General features: G+C 41.0%; 1 protein-coding gene across 1 annotated transcript in view; it reads left to right on the top strand.

The window, feature by feature from the left end:
* Positions 1–364: 364 nt before the first annotated feature.
* Lekr1 (leucine, glutamate and lysine rich 1) overlaps positions 365–20,486 on the top strand; it is a 150,058-nt gene continuing 129,936 nt past the window's right edge. The window contains exons 1-3 of the mRNA XM_038348134.1: positions 365–438; positions 3,451–3,528; positions 17,075–17,289. Of these exons, the coding sequence (XP_038204062.1) occupies positions 3,481–3,528; positions 17,075–17,289 (263 nt within the window). The 5' untranslated portion in view covers positions 365–438; positions 3,451–3,480. The remainder of the gene's footprint in view (positions 439–3,450; positions 3,529–17,074; positions 17,290–20,486) is intronic.

Below are 20,486 nucleotides of genomic sequence, written 5' to 3'. Positions count from 1 at the left end.
AGAATGAAATTCTATGTAAGCTTTTCCCGGCAATGGTTGAGAACGTGCTCCCCTGCCTATGATGCCATCTATAAGCATCTTTCCCCTCCTATAAGCATCAGGAGCAATGACTGATCCTGCTGTACACATGACCCCCCCACTTCCTTCACCGCCCGCCTCCTCATCAGGCTCGGTCTCCTGCTGTCCCCGCGAGCTCCACAGCCCTATCGCAGCCCATCACAGGAGGGTCGCGTCAATCCGCCCTCTCCGCCGACCCCCGCCACCCGCGCCAGCTTCCGCCTCGCGCGCACCTCCGCGGCTAGTGATGCAATGACCCGCTTCCGCGTCGGCGGCGGCGTGGGCCGTGACGTCACCGCGCCCCGACGTCAGACCGACGTGCAGCGCGGTCGCCCGGGAGACCGGGGAAGCCGTTTTACACCCTGAGGAGTCCCGGGCTAGGTGAGGGTCACGCCTTCCTCAGCTCGTAGAGAACAAGGCCTGCCAGGACGCAGTTCCGGCGCGGAGGCTAGCGGCGCGGGACCGCGGGGGCGGCGGGGGCGGCGGGGGCGGCGAGGGTAGCGGGGTGGTGAAGGTGGTGATGGCGGGGAGGAGGGCCTCTGGGCCAGGCCTGGGGCAAGTGCGGTCTGGCCAGGCGGTTAATTTCCAGTCTCGGGACGTGACCTCCCGCTCTCCTGCCCATGACCTGCCCTCATGTGATTCACGTCCCCGGAATGGTACTTGAGGAAGGGCCTGGAAGCAGAACCCGAGTTTAATGACCAGGCGTGACATTGGTGTAAGAATCGGAAATGAACCACCAGGGACGTTTCTGTTTTTAAAAACACACGTCTTTCTTGTGACCTACATGTCGCAGAGAACGTTGGCAGACACCCACGTAGATGCAGCCACGTACCACCGTACTTTTGCCAAGGGTAATGTAATGGGAAAGACCAAAGGAGGAACTTGTTTGGTAAAACAGGCAAAATAACAGATAGGCAAATTAAAAATTCCAAGTTTTCTCTTGCCAAAATGCAACCCCCCCCCCCGCCAAAAAAAAAAAAAAAACAAAAACCAAAAAACAAAAAAACACCTGAATTATCTTTGAATTCTTCCTCTGTTTCCTCTGTTCTTTTTTGGATATTCAAATCTTTATAAAGACCAGATGGGTTTTTCTTAAAGGTTTAGAAGCCATTTCCTTAAGATATAAGCATAACAAATATCAACATTAAAGAAAATAGTGTCTCTGTCATCATCTTGGGAATTTCGGTGTCTACCTCCTAGTTGTAACCTTCTGCATGCGCTGCTTAGCAGAAAAGCAACTAGCAACTCCAGTTTACATGGATTTTGCAATAACATACTGTATAGCAAACCGTGTTAAAGACCTCTTTGTATGAGAACAAATTACCAATACTCTTCGGACGAGTGCAATGAATGTACATTGGCTGTATGGAAAGAATGGGATCCCTAAACTATTTTAGGGATATTTTCTGCGATGTGTTTCAAAGTCAAGTTAAATACTCATTCAGTTTTTCCCCCACCACTAATGTTCTGGAGGGCCCTTTAGTTTACCAGGGTGCTATTTTTAATTTTTCTTTCATAGGCTGCAGCCTACCACTTCTGGTGGTATAGTAATAGGTTGGTGTAGTCACAGTGAAGACGCTACATAAAATATATTCCTCTGGTACTTGAATTTATACTGTTATTTAGATCCATGCTTGCTAATACTTCTGTAAATGGTACTTTTAAAGGAGATTTAGTTGGTAATTTGGGGGGGGGGGAATATTCCTAGTGGACCTGAAGAGATGATCATTTCCATTAACTAATGATGACTGAGGGTAATGAGCCTTCTGGTTTCTTGCCATGTGACTGTGACAGAATGGCAAACATCAGATTATGTACTTGGTCACTTAGACTCATGTCAACATAATTAACTTTACTCCCATGGTTGACCTCAGCTAACATGACCAAACACACACATTGTCTTGTGTTTCTGTTGTCTGTGGGAAGAGCTCATTAGTTGTTTTCTTAAACAGCAGCTTATCGAAATGAGGGTTATTTGGGCCAATACAGAGTTGAGGAATCACTCTTCCACCAATGGTTGAGTAATTTTCAATAAAAAACACCAGTATTATTTTTTTGTTTGTTTTGTTTTTTGAGACAGGGTTTCTCTGTAGCTTTGGAGCCTGTCCTGGAATTAGCTCTTGTAGACCAGGCTGGCCTCAAACTCACAGAGATCTGCCTGTCTCTGTCTCCCGAGTGTTGTTGGGATTAAAGGGAGCGCCACCACTTCCTGGCTAACACTAGTATTATTTTGGTCTTCACTATCCTGCCCGGACCTAAGGCAAACCTTAGGGATCCTTTTCTAACTTCCCATCCCCACCTAAAGGATAGCTCAGTATCCTTTCTTGACTCTGACATTACCTCCGTTTATCAGTCATGGGCTTTCTACCTTCATCCTGCCATGGAGTCTCTCTGTCCCTTGAGTCTGCTGCACCGCCCCACACCACCTTCCTGGCCTCGGCCTCTTCTGCTCTTGTGTATGCGTGTTTATGTGCGGTGTGTATGCATGTTTATGTATGTGTGGACCAGGTGTCTTCACTCTCCACCTTATGGGGGTCTCCCACCTGAATTCCGAACTGGTCTGTTCAGTGAGTCTAGCTACTCAGCTTGTTTCTAGGCTCCTTTGTCTCTGCCTCCCAAGGCTGGGATTTCAGGTAGACTTCCAGCCCTGCATTTGTGGGTACTGGGATCACACTTGTGTGGCAAGGACTTTACTCATTATGCCATCTCCCTGGCCCCTTTACTCTTTCCACGAATAGATTTATCTTCCGCTCATAAAATTGGATGGGGTATTCTTTGTCCAGTTTGGGAAAAATCTGAAAGAAGAAAATGCCTCTGTTGCCTGTGTTTTCATGAAAGTAATAAAAAGAGTTTTATACTGAATTAGAAGATGAAAATCTGTTAAAATTTAAATTCTAGATAAATTTATAGAGCTATCCATCTCGGCTACAATTGGCCATGTGGTCTTTGATGCTTTGATGGCTTTTCTGTTCAGTGGCTATATATCCTAGCTTAATAACTACATTTTTTTGTGTTTTATAACTTAAAGAAGCCTTGATGGCATATTTCTTTCTATAGCTTTTCAGATAAAATGTTATTTTAGAGTACTGAAATAGGTCTGTTTAAAATCTTAGTTACTCTGTTGCAAAACAAATAATAAACCACTATTATTTTTGTTATTACTTTATAACTTTCTGAAAAATAGAAAAGATGTGTTAGTAATTTCTGTAGTTTCCTCTGTGGCTTAAGGACTAACTATGAAAACTTAACTTGTACCTTCTGCCATAGAACCAATGAAACAAACATCTGTTAAACTACTTATTGCCAGCTCATCTCCAGATAATAAGAATTTTTAAATCACTTGAGTTTTCTTGTCATTGTGTGGATTCTGACCATTGCCATCCATGTTTGTAGCCTGTTTTCCTGCAGTACGTCGGGGGAATTATGGATCGTCACATTCCCATGCACGAGCTACCGGAAGAAATCCAGAAGGTATGATTTTGCATTATAGGCATTATAATATATTATATATTAGGAGTATTTTAGCTGTTAGATCATTCTAAAGTATAGGGGAGTGAATTTGGAAAACGACAGAATTGATGATTAATTCGTGATGGGAGAAGGAATAACCACACTGTAGACTTTCCCTGCAAAGACTGTGTAAGAAGACAGATATGTAATTCAACTGTGGTATTTTAACTACTAGTTTTAGAGGCCTAGTGAAGTCAAATCCCAGAAATATTCATGTTTGTAACTTTTTGTGATATTTTTACATAATGCATTTTCACCTAAATTAATTCTCACTGTTCACTGTGTACCAGCCGCTGCTTTGTCTTAGACAAAATCTAATTGTGTAGCCTTGGCTAGTTTGGAACTCACTACATAGACCACACAGGCCTGGAATTCACAGAGATCTGCCTTCCTTTGCCTCCTGAGTGCTGGGGTTAAAGGTGAGCATCACCATACTGGTGTTTAGATATGATTTCGATCAGTTACCAATTGGTTTTGTCCTTTGCAGATGGAAATTGTGGGTAGGCCAGGGAAAGCTTTTTCAGGATTTATCCCTTGGCAGTTTTGAGTGCTGGTAACAGGGCAGCGGGAACAAAAGCAGGTAGCTCTGGGCAGTATCCTTCTCTCGGGAAGCCTTGAGTGGCAGCAGCCTTGCCTTTGGAAGTGTGAGAGTTCCTGTACAAGCCAGAGTAGCAGGACCCTTTACAGGTATTTCCCTCTTGTGTGGGCCTAGGAAGCTGGGATTCCTCAGACCTGATGGTGACCAGCGATAAAGCTCCTAGGCCCGGGGGCTACTTGAAGACCCCTGGCCCTAAAGACATTTCTGAACCTCTTCTAGTAACCAGGGCCTGCAAGTCTCTGATCCCTCACAGACTTCCTTTCTTCAGCTCCAGCTTCCTGTCCTCTCTGTGCTCCCCCGTTCCTCTCGTTCTTGCCCTGGCTTAGATGGTTCAGTAGCTTCTTGTTGTTATGGCCGCTGTCTTAGTTGCCCGGTCCACGTGGGAGGCAGTCGCCGCCCATCTCTTGCTGCTGTTGTGGTCACATGCACAGCTCAGTGGCTCCACCTCTTTTGCAGCTGCCACTCTGCTGCTTTTCCAGCTTGGACTGTTGACCCCTAGCAGTGCATCAGCTCAGCAGAGCATCAGCTGTTCAGCAGATGGCTGCCCTGTTGCTTGTGGCTGCTCAGCCATGACCATTGCAGCGATCCACTGACGCAGCTCTTGTTCCCAGCTCAGCCTGTGCTACCAAATGTGGGCAGGGAGACACCACTGGGAAGAAGTCGTTTCTTGTGCCCAGTGCTGCAAAATGAGGGAGGAAACACAGAAGGGTGTCTCCTGTTCAACCCCCAAGTGAGCACACAGTCGATTTATACAGCCGGAGAAAAGGTGTTTGCTGGAACCGCAGCCAGCCTCCCATGCAGACAGGACAATGTCCCCTTTGTATCTGTCTGTAACAGTCACTTTGCTAGGCCCCCATGGAAAGCACTCCCCCTCTCTGGCCTAGGTAGAAATAGTAGCAGAGTTATCTAGAGCTTTCTTAGGCCCGCGATAGCAGAAACTCAGATACAAATGGTTTGCAACAGTTTTGGCTGTGCCTGCATCTTCAGGAGCCAGAGCAGCCCTCTGTGATGGTTGTGTCATTTGTTCAGGACCTCTCCGAAGTGTTCAGAATAGCAGATGCTGGCCTGGAATAGTCCAGCTGGCTATCTAGCCAACAGCCCTTTTAACTCAAGGCAGCCAGGGCAGCATGGGAAAGCCCAGCAGCTGCATCTAGAGAATCAAATGGCCACAGCCCCAACATCTCTGCTTATTTATAAGGAAACATGAGTTTTTAAATAACTTACCATTTATACTGGTAGTGATCCTGATTGTATTGTACTTTATATTATTGCCTGTATAACACCCCAAGGAGAGGTAAATTTCCCCGTTTGTCTCAATTTCACATTTTAAAAAGTGTGTGTATAAATCATAGCACGTGGAGGTCAGAGGCTGACTTGTGGGAGTTGGGTCTCTTCTATCATGTGGGTCCTGATGATCAAACTTGGGTTATCAAGCTTGGCAATGAGTACCTTTATTTGCTGAACTAGCTTACCAGCTTTGATTTCCTGTTTAAAATTCATTTAGTCTAGTTAACAAGTAATTCTTGGTTTTTATCCTACCCTAATCCCTATTACTTTACATCTGTTCTCAGGCAAAGGCATTTCTTCTGTAATTAGTTTTACAATCCATACATTGTTAATATAATAGTTAAAAAAAAACCTATTCAAAAACTATTGACATGTATTGTGGATTACAACCTTATGCCTTAGCTGTACCTATTGATACAGACAGCTTCTTTTAGCAAATCTAGCACCAACTCTTCCACCCTTATCCTACTAAGAATTGAATGTAGGACCCCAAGCATGTCTGCAATACTCCCAGCTTACAGTCAGCTCTTCATTAACTAGTAATTTGTCACTCTCATTGAAAACCATGCTCAGATGCAGATTGGCTTTTGCCAGTGTTCGTGCTGCTGTGGATGGCCTGTTAACATTAATCACAGCATCGATATTGCCAGTTTGCATGCATCACTCTATACAGAATCATGTTAAATATATAAATATGCATATTAGGCCTCCCTGGTCTGAAATGCAAAATGCTTTAAAGCTGGAAATGGTCAAGTGCTTATATTATCTTATAAATATAAATTTTACATTATGAATTTCTGTTTCATGCATGCACTTACTGAGATGTTGTGTCATATTTAGGCTAGGTATTTAACACAGGTAAGGCATGAATGGAACTTGTATGTAGATTTGGGTCTTAGTTCAGAGATCTCATTTTATATATGCATACATTCCAAAGTCTGAGAAAATATATAATTTGAGCCACTTGTGTTCATAAGCACTTCAGTTAAGGATAATTATCATATATAATTTGTAGTGATAATAGTAATAATTCAAATTAGAATCAATTCATTTTTGTGATGGAGAAAAGGGGACTTTTTCATAATGGCTTAGAAAATGTGCTTCACTTTTTCTTTCCTTTTCTTTCGAGGAAGAAAGACTTGAGGAGGATGAATCAGTGTGCAGTGACAGAGACGTCTTTCAAAGCTCCCCTCCCCAGTCTTTCTTGTCTCTTAACTTTTTGTGTTACTTTATAGGCTGGTTCTTCTTCCTAGAGAAGCCCCTGCTGTGTTTTCTTTTTTTTTTTTTTTTTTTTTCTGTGTATAGGCAGGGAGGGAAATCAGAGAGGAGAGGCGAGAGAGTCTTTCTTCTTTCTCTCTGTGCTTGTGCTGTGTGATATGATAATGGATGCTCAGGGCCTTAGGATGAGAAAATGGCTGTGCTTCTCTGTACCTCTATAGCGAAATGAGCAGTGCTGGGGAGAGGACACTGGAGGAAATGAAGAGGAGCTGAGAGAGATGGCCCTCAAAGGAGAGGACGGAGGAGGATGAGGACGCTAGTAAGCCGAAGCTGGAGTCTATTGCCTGCTTTTGTGGGTCTCCTTGCAGGGATTCCTAAGGAAGCAGGAATAAGATAATCTTTGACTTTCATTTCCTGGTTCTCTTTTATGGTAGTTTTTGGCCGAGCACAGAGCACTTCTCAGACTTCCATCTCTGTAAGTGACAGAAAGTGTACGAGAGGCCCATGGGGCGTGTGTGTCACATGTGTCTTTTTCTGGACCCTAAGTCTTTTCTCTGCATGTCTGCATGCGTTCCACACCATCCCTGAATCTCTTCTCCTCTGGGCTGTGGTGATTCCTACCTGTTTCCGACCTCAGATAATCAGTAGTGTTGCTAGAAGCTTCATCCAGTGTCCTTTAATAGGCTGCAGTAATTTCTGTATTCTTTTGTTTTGTTTTTTTTGTTTTTTTTTTTTTGTTTTGTTTTTCAAGATAGGGTTTCTCTGTAGCTTTGGAGCCTGTCCTGGAACTAGCTCTTGTAGACCAGATTGGCCTCAAAGTCACAGAGATCCACCTGTCTGCCTCCCGAGTGCTGGGCTTAAAGGCGTGCGCCTCCACCGCCCGCTCATTTCTGCATTCTTTTTTACTCTTACAGTTTAAATTGAAAATGGCACTTATGGATCAGTAAAGTAATAAAGTAATAATCTCCTCCTCTTGTGAGTGTCAACTCATTTTATAGACTTATTGTGTCCTCTTGTTAGAAAAAAATAAATTCTTTTGCTCCCCCCCCCTTTTTTGCTAGGAGATATAAGTAAGTCAAAAGCAACAGAGTAAAATTAGTTCACAAAGAGAAAAACTAATCCCTTGTTTTTAAAATGGTGGCAAAAATGAAGCTGTTACAAGATTTTAGACCTCCTTCCGGAGGTGCGGCGTGCAGGGCTGGCGAGGGCTGGAGAGCAGGCTGTTCTTCAGGGTACCAGTCCTTTCCCCGCACTGACAGCTCATCTTGTCCTGTTTCAGCAAAGCAATATTAGTACTCTGGAACTTTGAAATTTATTCAGGATAACAGTTTTATATTTCCAAGCACAGGTTGTCATTGCCAGAGAAAATAAACTTAATTTTTCAGGTCATTTTGGGCCACTGCAGCTAGGTTCAAATTTTGTACTGAGTTACAGCAGAGAATAAAAGAAAGTGGTCTTAGAAATGTTAAATGTAGCATCTTGGAAAATAGTTTGTGTGTGTGTGTGTGTGGTGTTTTAAAGCTCTTGTAGTTTTGACACCTTATGATGAAGGCTGTATAATTTATGGGAACACTATTTACTTAATGCTGTAATCCAAAGTAATTCATCAGTAAAACTATTTTAAAAACATTCTATCTTGAAAAAAAATGTTCATTTTTCTATTTGTGGTAAAAAAAAATCCTTTAGCTGACTGGCTAAAGAAGGCTATAGAGGTTTCTAATAGAGAAGTATTGGAGGAAAAAGCCTTTGCCGCCATGTATAGGTAGTGTTATTCTTTTTCAAAGATATATGGGGGGAGGGAGAAAGCCGGACCCACAAGGCGATGGGTGACCCGAGGCCTCAGTGAGTCCCCTATGGGTCACCTTGGCAGGTGGGAGGCAGACAGATACATCATGCAGGAGAGTTTGGATATAGAGTTTATTTAGTGGGTTATGGAGGGGAAAGTGAAGGGGGAAAGGGCAGAAAGGGGATGAAGAGAGAAAGAGAGAGGGAGGGCAGAGAGAGGGAGAGATAGTAGTTACCTCTTCAGAAGAGAGACAAAAAGAGGCTGGAGGAGGTGGGAGATCCATTTACCTCTGAGGAAGTGGAGGGTTGGAGGTAGGCGGGGATTGTCTCTTAAATTGACCTGGTACCCAGCAGGTAGTCGTAATGGGGCATGTGTAATTCTTATAGCACGAGTCCAATATATTTATTTATTTATTTATTGCTCAACAAAATGTCTTTATATTGAGCTAGCGTTTCAATTTGATTTAATTAGATTTATTTATTTTTATTATTTTAAAATTATAGTTACATGCAATTTTAAGAAGTATTATGGAGCCATTTCATGGGGTAACACTTGGCATACTAAAGTGTGATATCATAACCAGGAGATTAACAGTTGATGCGATCAAAATTAGAGCTGTGATTCCTCACATTGCATTTTAAAACTATATTCACCTTAACTTTCCCATTTCCCTTTCCTTCTTCCACGCTATGACTCCTGATAACTATTGATTTGACCATCAACAATTTTGTTATTTCAAGAATGCTATGTAAATAGAAATCACATACTGTACAACATTTTGGGTATTATTATTTTTTAGGCATTATTTCAGAATTTATTTCAGGTAGTTGTATCAAGAGTTTCTCATTTTTAATTTTTAATTTGTTTATTTTGTTTTGTTTGTTTGTTTGTTTTTGAGACATGGTTTCTCTTTATAGTCCTAGATGTCTTGGACCTTGCTCTGTAGACCAGGCTGGTGAGGAAGTCACTTGCTCCCTAGTGCTGGGATTAAAAGTGTACATCACCATCACCCAACAAATTTCTGCAGTTTTATTACTGGATAATAATCTATGCTGTGAATGCACCAGTTCATTTAGTCACTGACCTGTTGAACTGTGTATGAAATGTTCCCAGTTTTTGGCTAATACATACAAGGCATTTACATGAACACATGGTTTTGTTTTTGCAATATAAATCCAACGTTGTATGGTAGCTTGTCTTTAAGAGATGCTAAGTTGTTTCTCAGGGGGTATACGCCACTTCCTGCTCTTACCTGCAGTACCCACTTATCGAGTGCTCTCCTTTCCCACAGCTTTGGCAGCACTGGAGAAGTCAGCGGGTGTAGTGATCTTACTGAGGTTTTAATTTGTTGTTGTTTTTGTTTTTGTTTTTTTTTCAGAGGTGTTTAATTCTGTTGAAAGTCAGGTTGTCAAGATTTCCGTTTACAGGTTGTGGTGGTTTGGATAGGAATGGTCCCTTAATGCGCTTGAATGGTTGGTCCATAGCACATGGTACTTTTAGGAGGTTTGACCTTGTTGGAGTAAATGTGTCACTGTGGAGGTGGGCTTTGAAGTCTCCTATATGTTCAAGCCATGCCCACCCAATAACACAGTGTCTCCCTGCTGCCTGTTGCCTGCAAGATATAGAGCTCTCAACTCCTTCTCCAATGTCACGTCTGCTTGCATGCTACCATGCTTCTGCCATGATGATAATGGACTAAATCTTGGAAACTATAAACCTGCCTCAGTTAAATGTTTTCTAAGAGTTGCTGTGGTCATGGTGTCTCTTCACAGCTCTCGAAACCCCAGCTGAGACACAGATCATAATTTTTCTGTGAAGATGTGCTGGAGAGCTGTATTGTCAACTTGACACAGTCTAGAGTCACCCGAGAACATGCAGCCTTAACTGAGGAATTACAGAGATAGGACTGACCTGTAAGAGACTGACCTTACTGATGATTGATGTCAGAGAGCCCAGCCTGTTCTGGGCTGCACCACCGCTAACCATGTGGGTCTGGGCTGTATACGAGAGCAAGATGAGCATGAGCCAAGGGCATGCGCCAGCAGCAGCATTTCCCATGGTTTCTGCGGGAGTTCCCGCCCTGGCCTTCCTTCGGGATGGCTGTGACAGGGAAACGTAAACCTGTGATAACCTTTTCTCCCCGGGTTGCTTTTGGTCAAGGAGTTTTTATCACAGCAACAGAGACCAAACTAGAACAAAATACTAGACCTCTATACTAGGTTACATACTGAAGATTTTCTCCTGCTTGGTTTTCCCAGTTAAAATCATATTTTTATATTTTGCATTTAACTCCATGATCCATTTTGAATATTCTTTTGTGTATTAGGAGGTTTAGGTGGATGGCTGTGTGTGTATGTGTTTTCTTTTAACTCAGAACTAGCCAGTTACCCATACCATTTGTTTAAAAGGTTATTTTGCCTTCATCTAATTGTTTTCATACCAAAACTTGATGCTTATATGGCCTGCTTCTAGGTTCTCTGTTCCAGTTCACCCTTTAGCCAGTACAACATCGTGTTGATTAGAATCAGATACAGTTATTATTTCCATCTTAGCCTCTCTTTAAGGATTATTTTAGCTATTCTGGTTTCTTTGGCTTTCCATATAAATTTGAGAACAATCCTGTCTACATTTGTACAGCATTTTTGGAATATTACTAAGAAGTGAATTATACCTACATATAAATCCAAAGTTGTCCTCTGTTTAAATTGTTGCAGCCTTTCACTCCACCACAGTCCTAATCAGCAACTGCAGCTCCACCCACTGGCGCCCTCAGGCCCCAGCTCTTTTAAAGCTACAAAGGGAATTTAGCTAAATCTCTGTCCCTCTAAAGAACTCAAGATTTGAAGGTTGAGGTGGAATCCTGCTCCCCAGAGAGGCTGGACAGCAAGCAGCTCACCTCCTCTCCTTATCCTTCTTCTTGTCCCTCCTCCAAAACCCGTCACCTGGCTTCTCCCTACCACTTCCTCTCAGCTTGTTGCTGACTCAGCTTCCTGACTGCAGGTGAATTTTATTTAATCAGACGCATCTTTGCATCATTAAATAAGTGTTTCAGAGTATAAACAAAAGTAATATTATTTTAAAAATTAAATAATATTCTACAGCACAAAGAACTGACTTTTTCTATTTTTTTAAGCAGAAAGGCACTTTCTTTTCATACAGTATATTCTGATTAGAGTTTCCCTCTCTCATCTCATCTCAGCCCCCCTCCCCTCTCTTCCAAGTTCATTCCCTCACTCTCTTAAGTAAACAGACATTTAAAAATGAACACACTAACAAAAAGGAAAGAACATGTGAAGTGCACACACACACACAATAAATACACAAAATCAGAAACAATAATATACAAACAAAGGATCAGTAAGGTTAAAAAAATACTCATACAAAGTAACCCTATTACTGGGTTCTTTCTGGCCGAGACATATTGTTCTGACTGTTATTGATTGTGTTTTTGCATTGGTGTCTAGACATCTGAGATTGGGATGACTGAGATAATTTTAAGTGTTGCTGTCTGGTCTTGTCGTTGTTGGGTGCGTGTTCTGTTCCTTCATCTCTGTTGCCCTCTGATCTTAGAAGCGAGTGATGGCTGCGGACTGGGTGGAAGAGAGTGCTTCTGCAGGTTGCTGGGGAGCAGAGAGGAATATAGGTGAGCTAGGAGAAAAAGCTGAGGGAGACCTCAGGAAAGAAATAAGAGGATCCTGTTCGTGCCTAGAGGCGGGTCCCCAGAGAGTGTTGTGTGAAGAGTGGCTACTGCAAGTAAGGCAAAGAGTTGTCTGGAATGAGTTGGAGTCCCAGTGAACAGAGGAGGGAGAAGGAGCATCTGTAAACAGGTGTCGTCATCAGCCAAGGATGAGAATGGAGAGATGGTGAAGGAGAGAGGAAGGACAGTGGGATTCACCTGCCCCAGTCCCTCCCAGGTGTGGCCACTGGAGATCCTGGGTAGAGACCATTTCTAGGTATCAGTAGCTGATGAAAAGGGGTACGGGGAGAGAGGATAGCTGGGTCCTCTGTGGAGTGCACAGGGTGCTGAGGTCAGAGAGGCCCCAGCAGGCGATGTGCTCCAGGCCTGGGATGAGCCTGTGGAGATTGTAGTGGATGACAGGAATGAGAGTGGAGGTCCCCCCCAAATCCTCGTCCATTGTGGCAACTGGAGGTCCCAAGTAGAAAGTGTTTCTAGCTCTGTACTATTCTAACTACTTTGAGTTATTCACATAAGCCCATAAGCACACACAGCTCGGGACAGCTATGAATGCAGCCCAACACAAAATTGTAAACTTACTTAAAATGTTATGAAAAGCATTCCAGTTTCTTCCTTTGTAACTCAGTTGTGCATTTCTCAAGCATTAACTTTGTAGAAGACTACTTTGTATCACAGTGTCAAAAGGCTGAATATGCTTGATAACTCTTCAGTTTATTTAATCAGAATTTTGTGTTTTTCATCATGTAAATCCTATCCACAATTTGAACAATATTTGATGTGTATGGATTTTTTTTTTACATACCAGGAATCAAACTCAGGGCCTCCCATATGCTCTTTAGATACTCTACCATTGAGCTACCCTATAACCCTATACTTGGCATTATAATTTCATTGTTCATATGCTCACTGAAAATACTAATAGAACTGATTTTCCATGTGTACCAGCTGCATCTACTATCTGCAACTGGTTTTATTATGAATTTCTTAGGACTTTTCTGTGTTGACAACCATGTTGTGATGGTTTGAATAAAAATGGCCCCTATAGGCCCACAGGGAGTGGCACTATTAGGAGGTGTGGACTTGTTGGAGTAGGTGTGGCTTGTTGGAGAAACATGTCACTGGGGGTGGGCTTTGAGGTCTCAGATACTCAAGCCTAGCCAGTGTGTCACAGTCTCTTCCTGCTGCCTGTAGATCCAGATGTAAGACTCTCAGCTACCTCTCCAGCACCATGTCTGCCTGGGTCACCGTGCTTCTTGCCATGACCGTAATGGACTAAACCTCTGAACTATAAGCCAGCTCCAATTAAATGTTTTCCTTTATAAGACTTGCCGTGGTCATGGTGTCAATAAAAACCTTAGACAGAATTTATCACAAACACAGTTTCTTTTCTTCCCTCTGTGTGCCTTTTATTCCGTCCTTTTCCCTTACTGGTCTGCTAGTCCTTCCAGCATTGTATTGAATAAGGGCAATGGGAATGGACGTCTTTGTTTTCTTCCAATTTAAGGTACAAGCTCTCAGGCTTTTTATATTAAATATAATGAAGCTGTGGGTTCCTTTTATAGCTGTTACGAAATTAGCTCTAAAGTTGACTTAATAAAGAGGAATGATCTGATGGACGTAGGAAATGGCCAGCTGATTTGTCTAGCTAGTGGTTGCAAAGGTTCACTGTCTTATCTCCAAATTATTTTCTGCCAGTTTTGGCTGAAACTTACTAATCACTCCTTGTTTGGGTAAAGGCATTAACTTTAACAATAACATTTAGTTTATTTATCGTGCACATGTGTGCTTGCACTTGCCATGGCAGCTGTGCACGTGGAGGTCAGAGGGCAGCTTCCGAGAGCCGGCTCCCTGCCTGCCATGTGGGTGCTGGGAGCCACGCTCAGATCTGGATGCTCTGCAGCAGGCACCTGGGCAGGCATTTTTACATGCGAAACATCCTGGAAGTGTTAACGCTTTATGTTGGCACTCTCACCTTCGTCGAGGCTTGTTTCTTTTTCTTATATAAGCACAGACAAAAAAGGGCAGTGGTTGTGTAGTAGATATAAGAAAAGAAAAAGGAGGCCAAGCTTTGGAGCCTCAGCGGGCAGCAGGAGGCTGTTAGATGCCTTTTGTAGTTAAGTATGGTCAGGAATGATGACAAAGGTTTGAAGCCTAATTTAATTTTTAAAAGTTGTCATGATTTTTATACTCAGTAACTATAATTTTAAGAGTCCAAACACTGCATTTAAGAAGTTTGTTTATAATGTATTTTTAAGTGGGTCTGCGTTTGTTTTATATCTTCCTCTTGTTAATGCTTTCTCCAGCAGCAGAGGCAGGAACTTCCTGTTAATGACGGCCCTGTTGTCAGGAATGGCAGCATGTTATTATGTTACTCTGAGAACGATAGAACACTGAGTTGGAAGAAGGAAGCACAAATTATAATTCACAATAAACAGATAACTTTAACTTGCTTCATTTGGATCCATAATTACAGTATTTCATAACTTCTCAAGCTTCAGAAGATGTCCCAGGCAATTAGTTCATCAGACACTAAGAATTTGAAAATGGTTATATCCTTTCTGTTACAGTTTTGCTTGTAGAAAACTGTTTATAGGTGAATAGTGCTGAAGATCTGTATGCTATGTTTGTGTTAGAGATAATTCAAGGATTGAGGTTATGCTGGCCAAACCTGGAGACCATTTTTTGGGCCTATTATTTTATTGTTTTGTTTCCATATCATGATAACTATTTTGTTTTTCTTTGATGAACATTTAGAAAACCTCTAAAATGCATTGCTTTACTTATGTTAGCTTTCATCCCTTTGATTGTTAGGACGAATGTATCTGTTTTAATACCTGTCAATGTGAAGTTTATATAGTCTGTTTCCTGCATCCAGCTGCAAGTCTGCTTTACCTGCCAGGAATTCTCTTTAGAATAAGGAGAGGGCTCTTTCCAGGAGTAGGAAAAAGACTGACCGAAGGGACAAAGTTTAGGAATAAGAGCCATAGAATACACAATAGACTCTTCCAGCTGATGAGAGAAGGGACTCAGGAAACACCATCTGTTCGAATGAGTTCAGGTTTCTTGATATGGATAGACAAGGTTCCCAAAAGCTGGCAGTATTCTGAATGGGGTTGGGGATTCACTCTTGTTATCTTGAAGCCTGCTAGAGAGGACAATATGCAAATGCTGTTCCATGTATGAAATGCTACTGAATGACAAGTAAGTAAGACTATAGAGTAGTTTATTAAAGTAAGGCTTATACGGGTTAGTTAGTTTTTGTGAGACAGGTCAGGTTTATAGGGTATAGCCCTAGCTCACCTGGGAGCTCATTATGTAAACCAGGCTGGGTTGAACTGTTGGAAATCCACCACTTGTACCTCCTGAGTGCTGGATTAAAGGCCTGCACTGCCATACCCGAACTAAGGGTACATGAGTGAAGGCTATAACCCTTGGACTAATTTTACACTTATTAAGAGAGCATATGAGCCTTGCTATTTCATTTAAAATTTTTTCTTTATTGTACTTATTTTATGTGTATGTATGGCACATGTACAGATGTCAGAGAACAATTTACAGGAGCTGTCTCTTGTGCTATAACATAGTTACAGGGACGCTTTCTGCATCCATCCTCGTGCCATAACATAGCTACAGGGACACTTTCTACTATCTCAAGGGAGGTTGCATTAAGAAGAAACACTTTAACCAGAAGACCAGATGTGGTGTGTTGCCTGTATTTAGAGTAAGGTAGAAGGTAGTGGGTTGGAGGCCATTTTGGACTAGTTATTAATTTTTAACCTATGATGAGACAGTGTGTTTTTTAAAAGAGTCCTTATTGAGTAATCTAAGAATTGATTTTACTTTGGTGCCCTGGAGCTCTCTTACCTTTATGAAAAACAAATCAAACATAGGCCACCCAAGGACTATTTATTCTTAAGACAGATAAAAAAGTAGCGTCTTTTTCCCGGCTTGCTTTTTCACTGTCCTTGTATTGACCAGAGCTACACGCACTTTATTTGAAGAACACAAGAACTCATATACCCACGGTAGATAAATATGATAAGTGCATAAATATGTAAGTATTGGTTTTTCAAAAGATGTGGGTTTAATTTTAACATCCTCTCCTTTTATTTGGCTTTGAAACTTCAGGAGTCTCAGTTGTAATCTATGAACTAAGTATAACAAAGAAGAGAATAAGTTTAAAATGCATTTTCTATTGTAACTTTGGACAGAATGTTAAATTCTATAAAAAATCCTAAAATATTGAGGTCGAGTAAGAGAATAGAGTTCATTGGGTTCAGTGCCATTATTTTATAAATGAATAGAATAAAATCTTAGTAAGTCAGAGACTTCTGGAGCAGTGTTTTGAACCTTTCCAATACTCTGAGCCTTTAATACAGTTCTTCCATGTTGTGATCCCAACCATAGCATTATTGCTAGTTCATAATTGTAATTTTGGTACTGTTATGAATTGTAATGTAAATATCTGATATGTAACCCCGTGAATGGGTCATTCGACCCCACAGGGTTCATGACCCACAGGTTGAGAACCACTGATCTAAAGGGTCATCATGTAGTTGGCTGCTAAAGGCCATGGGTTCCTTCTGACATGATAGAAAACTCATCTCAGGACCAAAGTTGTAAGGATTTTTTTTTTTAGCATTTTCAGTTTTGTTTTGTAAAAGATATTTGAAGAGTAAATATTTCTTACTAATACCACAGAGAGATCATTTCTTTGAGAAAATCTTTTCTCTTTCCAAGATTCAGGTTGGTTTTAGAAATTTTATCCAGATATAGGCAATGTTATGATGACTGTTCCAGCAGCATAGCAGGCTATGTATTTATTTGTCTCACCAGCATGGTTGCATAACATCTTTGGTTGAGCTTTATTTTTCACATTTAAAAACATAACATTTCAATAAATATATGTTCTGTTTCCTAGATGTCTCCAGAAGAAACAGTTTGTAAATACTGTGGCGTCAGCTACCTAATTCTTCATGAATTTAAGGCTATGGAAGAAAAACTGAAAGCAGTGGAAGAAGAAATGAAATTTTATCAAGGAAGTGTAGAGCGAGAAAAGAGACTTCAGGAAAAGCTGCAGTCTCTTAGCCAGGAGTTTGACAAGTACAGAACTGACAGTGAATCCAAAAACAAAAGGTCGGAATATGCTTTCTGTCTCTTATTTAGTCTGAAAGAAAATAGATTTGGGTGGCCGGGTGGTACATGCTTGTATTGCCAGCTGTCAGGAAGCTGAGAGAGGAGCATTGTGAGCTCCAGGCCAACTGTATATTTTTCTGTATCCTTTACTGCGCCTTTCTTTACCTTTGTTATAAGTAGATTTCTGTTATATTTGTAGCTTGGTATTTTTTAATAGATATTTTAAAATAAATAATATATGAAGTGTGTTCTGTGACTTTGCCACTTAATTGTATATACTGAAAATCGTTGCCCATTAATGCATATAGATCCATCTTGCTTTTTACTATGTCTATGTTTTTCTGAGGGATATATAATAATTTACTTGACTTTTCTCTTTTTAATATTTATTCTACTTCTATTTATTTTTATAGGTACTATTTATATTTATATTCCTTTGAACATGTTTTTCCATAAGATAAATTCTCAGAAACAAAAATACCAAAAGTATATTTCAATGTAAAATGTTTATGATTATTAAAACAAAATTAAACCTTTGAGAAGACATGATTAATTAAGTTTGACCATGTACTTAGCAACTGGCCATCCTTACACTTTTCAAAATATCAATATTTTTTCTTTATTCTTATGCATGAAAAGGTGCTACCCCCTGGTATTTAAGTTTCTTTTTGTTAATGAAGGTGAACAGTTTTTCACATGCACATTGATTAACTGCATACATAAATTGTCCAGCTTTCTATTGGGTTATTAATTTATATGGATCTTTTTGTTTTGAGGCAGGGAGGGTCTCATGTAGTAAAGGAAAGTTGAATTTCTGATCTTCCTCTACTTCCCAGTGCAGGCATGTGTCACCACACCCGGGTTATGTGGTGCTATGTGGGGATCAGACCCCAGGCTTTGTGTATGTTAGGCATATTTTTAGTAAAAGGCCATTTTTATATGGCACATATTTCAGTATTCCCTAAATTTTGTGGTTTTGCCCTTTTTGGGGTGTGTGTGTGTGTGTGTGTGTGTGTGTTGGTATGTGAACCAGAACAGTCTGGGAACTAGCATGGGGACTTTGATCTGTTGCAGGCGTGTTTAATGTTAATCAGGGTTCGATACCTCAATCACCAGAGGTAGCAGGGAGCAGATAAGGGAATTAATAGCTTTTTCTAACAAACTCCTGCTTTACAAGATTTCTGAGGAATGCTGAATTTTACTGGGTCAGAGTCCAGAGCTGAGACCAGGCTACCCTTTAGGACCTTGTCAGCAGCACTGCCATTTGGGGGCCCACTTTGGTCCTAATACCCAGTGCTAGTGAGGAAGAGGCAGGTGGATCTCTGGGAGTTTAAGGCTAGCCTGGTCTACATAGTGAATTCTAGGACAGCCAGGGCTATGTAGAGAGACCCTGTTTCAAAAAAACTCTTTTGTCTCTGTGACATTAAAAGTAATTGCCAGTGCTGATAATGATGTCTATAAGTTTATAAAGAAAATTATTTTCTGATAAAGTGCTGACATAATTTTCAGTATTTTAAATAGTTCTTATATATTCATAGGTAAAGCTGCCCTATAGCTCTCTCATGGCATAGGCCAGCTTATAACAGTCTCTTACAATGTTCTGGGTAGTCTAGGCAGCCCTTAAACTGGCAGTTGCCTGCTTTGACCAACCAGAAATTAACAGGCTTATACCACCATGCCGACTTCACCAGACCAACTAACTCATGAATTGCCTGTAACACCATGCCAACATCATTAGACATACTGACTAACTCAAAAATTTCCTGTGCCTATTTACTAAACATTTTGGTAGACACCTGTATCTTCTTTGGGCAGGAGGGCTATGATGACCCGTTATGTTTCCTAATCACTATTGCTTTATTAGTGAATTTTAGCCTCTTTGTATGTCAGTTTTGGATATTGTTATTTTTCTAAACAGTTAAACACATCGGCATTTCAAGTTTCTTGATGTTTAGTAATATATAACTTCTTTTAAAATAAAAAAAAATTAAAAATTGAGTTTCAGGTTTTGTGAATGTGAATGTCAGGTGTTTTACCACTGAGCCCTGTTTTGGTTATTTGCCCAATTTATAATCAGCTTCCTTCCTTCCTTTCTTCCTTCCTTCCTTCCTTCCTTCCTTCCTTCCTTCCTTCCTTCCTTCTTTCCTTCCTTCCTTTCTTTTCAAGACAGGGTTTCTCTGTGTAACCCTAGCTGTCCCAGAAGTCTCTTTGTAGACCAGGCTTCCTCAAACTTACATCCCTTGCTTCTGCCTCTCAAGTGCTGGGATTAAAGGCATGCACCACCACTGTCTGGCTAGTTTACTTTCTTATTGTTGGGTTTTTATAGTTGGTTTTATGTTTTAGGAAATGTACAAGTCCTATATCAGATGTCTGTTTTGTTACTACTTCTTCCAGTCTGTGTTTTGTCTTTACTTTCTGTCTCAGTTTTGTGACTAGAAGTTGTTTGTTTTTAAGTGAAATCCAAGCTATAAAATCTAATAAGTAAGCTGGTGATAGTAATTTACTAGCAAGCTAGAATGCTATATATCTGATCGATTCTGCCCTTTTCAGTGGTCGTGGAGGAAGCTGCTGGTCACAACTGTTGTTAATGTCAGAGAACTGAAAAGCCTCAATGTCTGCTTATTGATCAGAAATATTTCTGTTTAGAATATCATTGGCTTCTAAGACTTCTAGTTTAGGGATAATTGTATATTTACACACATTTGTAATGAAGAACAAAGAGCTCATATACTCTTTTTTTTTTTTTTTTTTTTTTTTTTTTTTTTTTTTTTTTTTTTTTTTTTTTTTGGTTTTTCGAGACAGGGTTTCCCTGAAGTTTCTAGAGCCTGTCCTGGAACTAGCTCTTGTAGACCAGGCTGGCCTCGAACTCAGAGATCCGCCTGCCTCTGCCTCCCGTGTGCTGGGATTAAAGGCAAGCGCCACCGCCGCCCGGCAGAGCTCATATACTCTTTATCCAACTTTACATGGTAATCACTGGTAAGATGATAGCCTTGAGAGTCCAATTATATGACTAGCTCTTTTGTTATTGTCCCACAAATCTCTAAAGTGCCCCCTCTTGGTTTCCTTCCTTGTTCACTTGGGTAAATTCTTAAAGTTTTGTGGATACTAACTTTTGTCATTCCATCAGTACTGGGGTGGGGGGTGTGGATGGAGATACAATTTCATCCTGCCACTCCCAGCAACCTGACAGTTCTTCC

The sequence above is a fragment of the Arvicola amphibius genome, chromosome 11 (genome assembly GCF_903992535.2).
Source record: "Arvicola amphibius chromosome 11, mArvAmp1.2, whole genome shotgun sequence".
Classification (NCBI taxonomy): Eukaryota; Metazoa; Chordata; class Mammalia; order Rodentia; family Cricetidae; genus Arvicola; species Arvicola amphibius.
The sequence above is the reverse complement of the archived record's forward strand: the minus strand, read 5'-3'. Positions and strand labels throughout refer to the sequence as shown.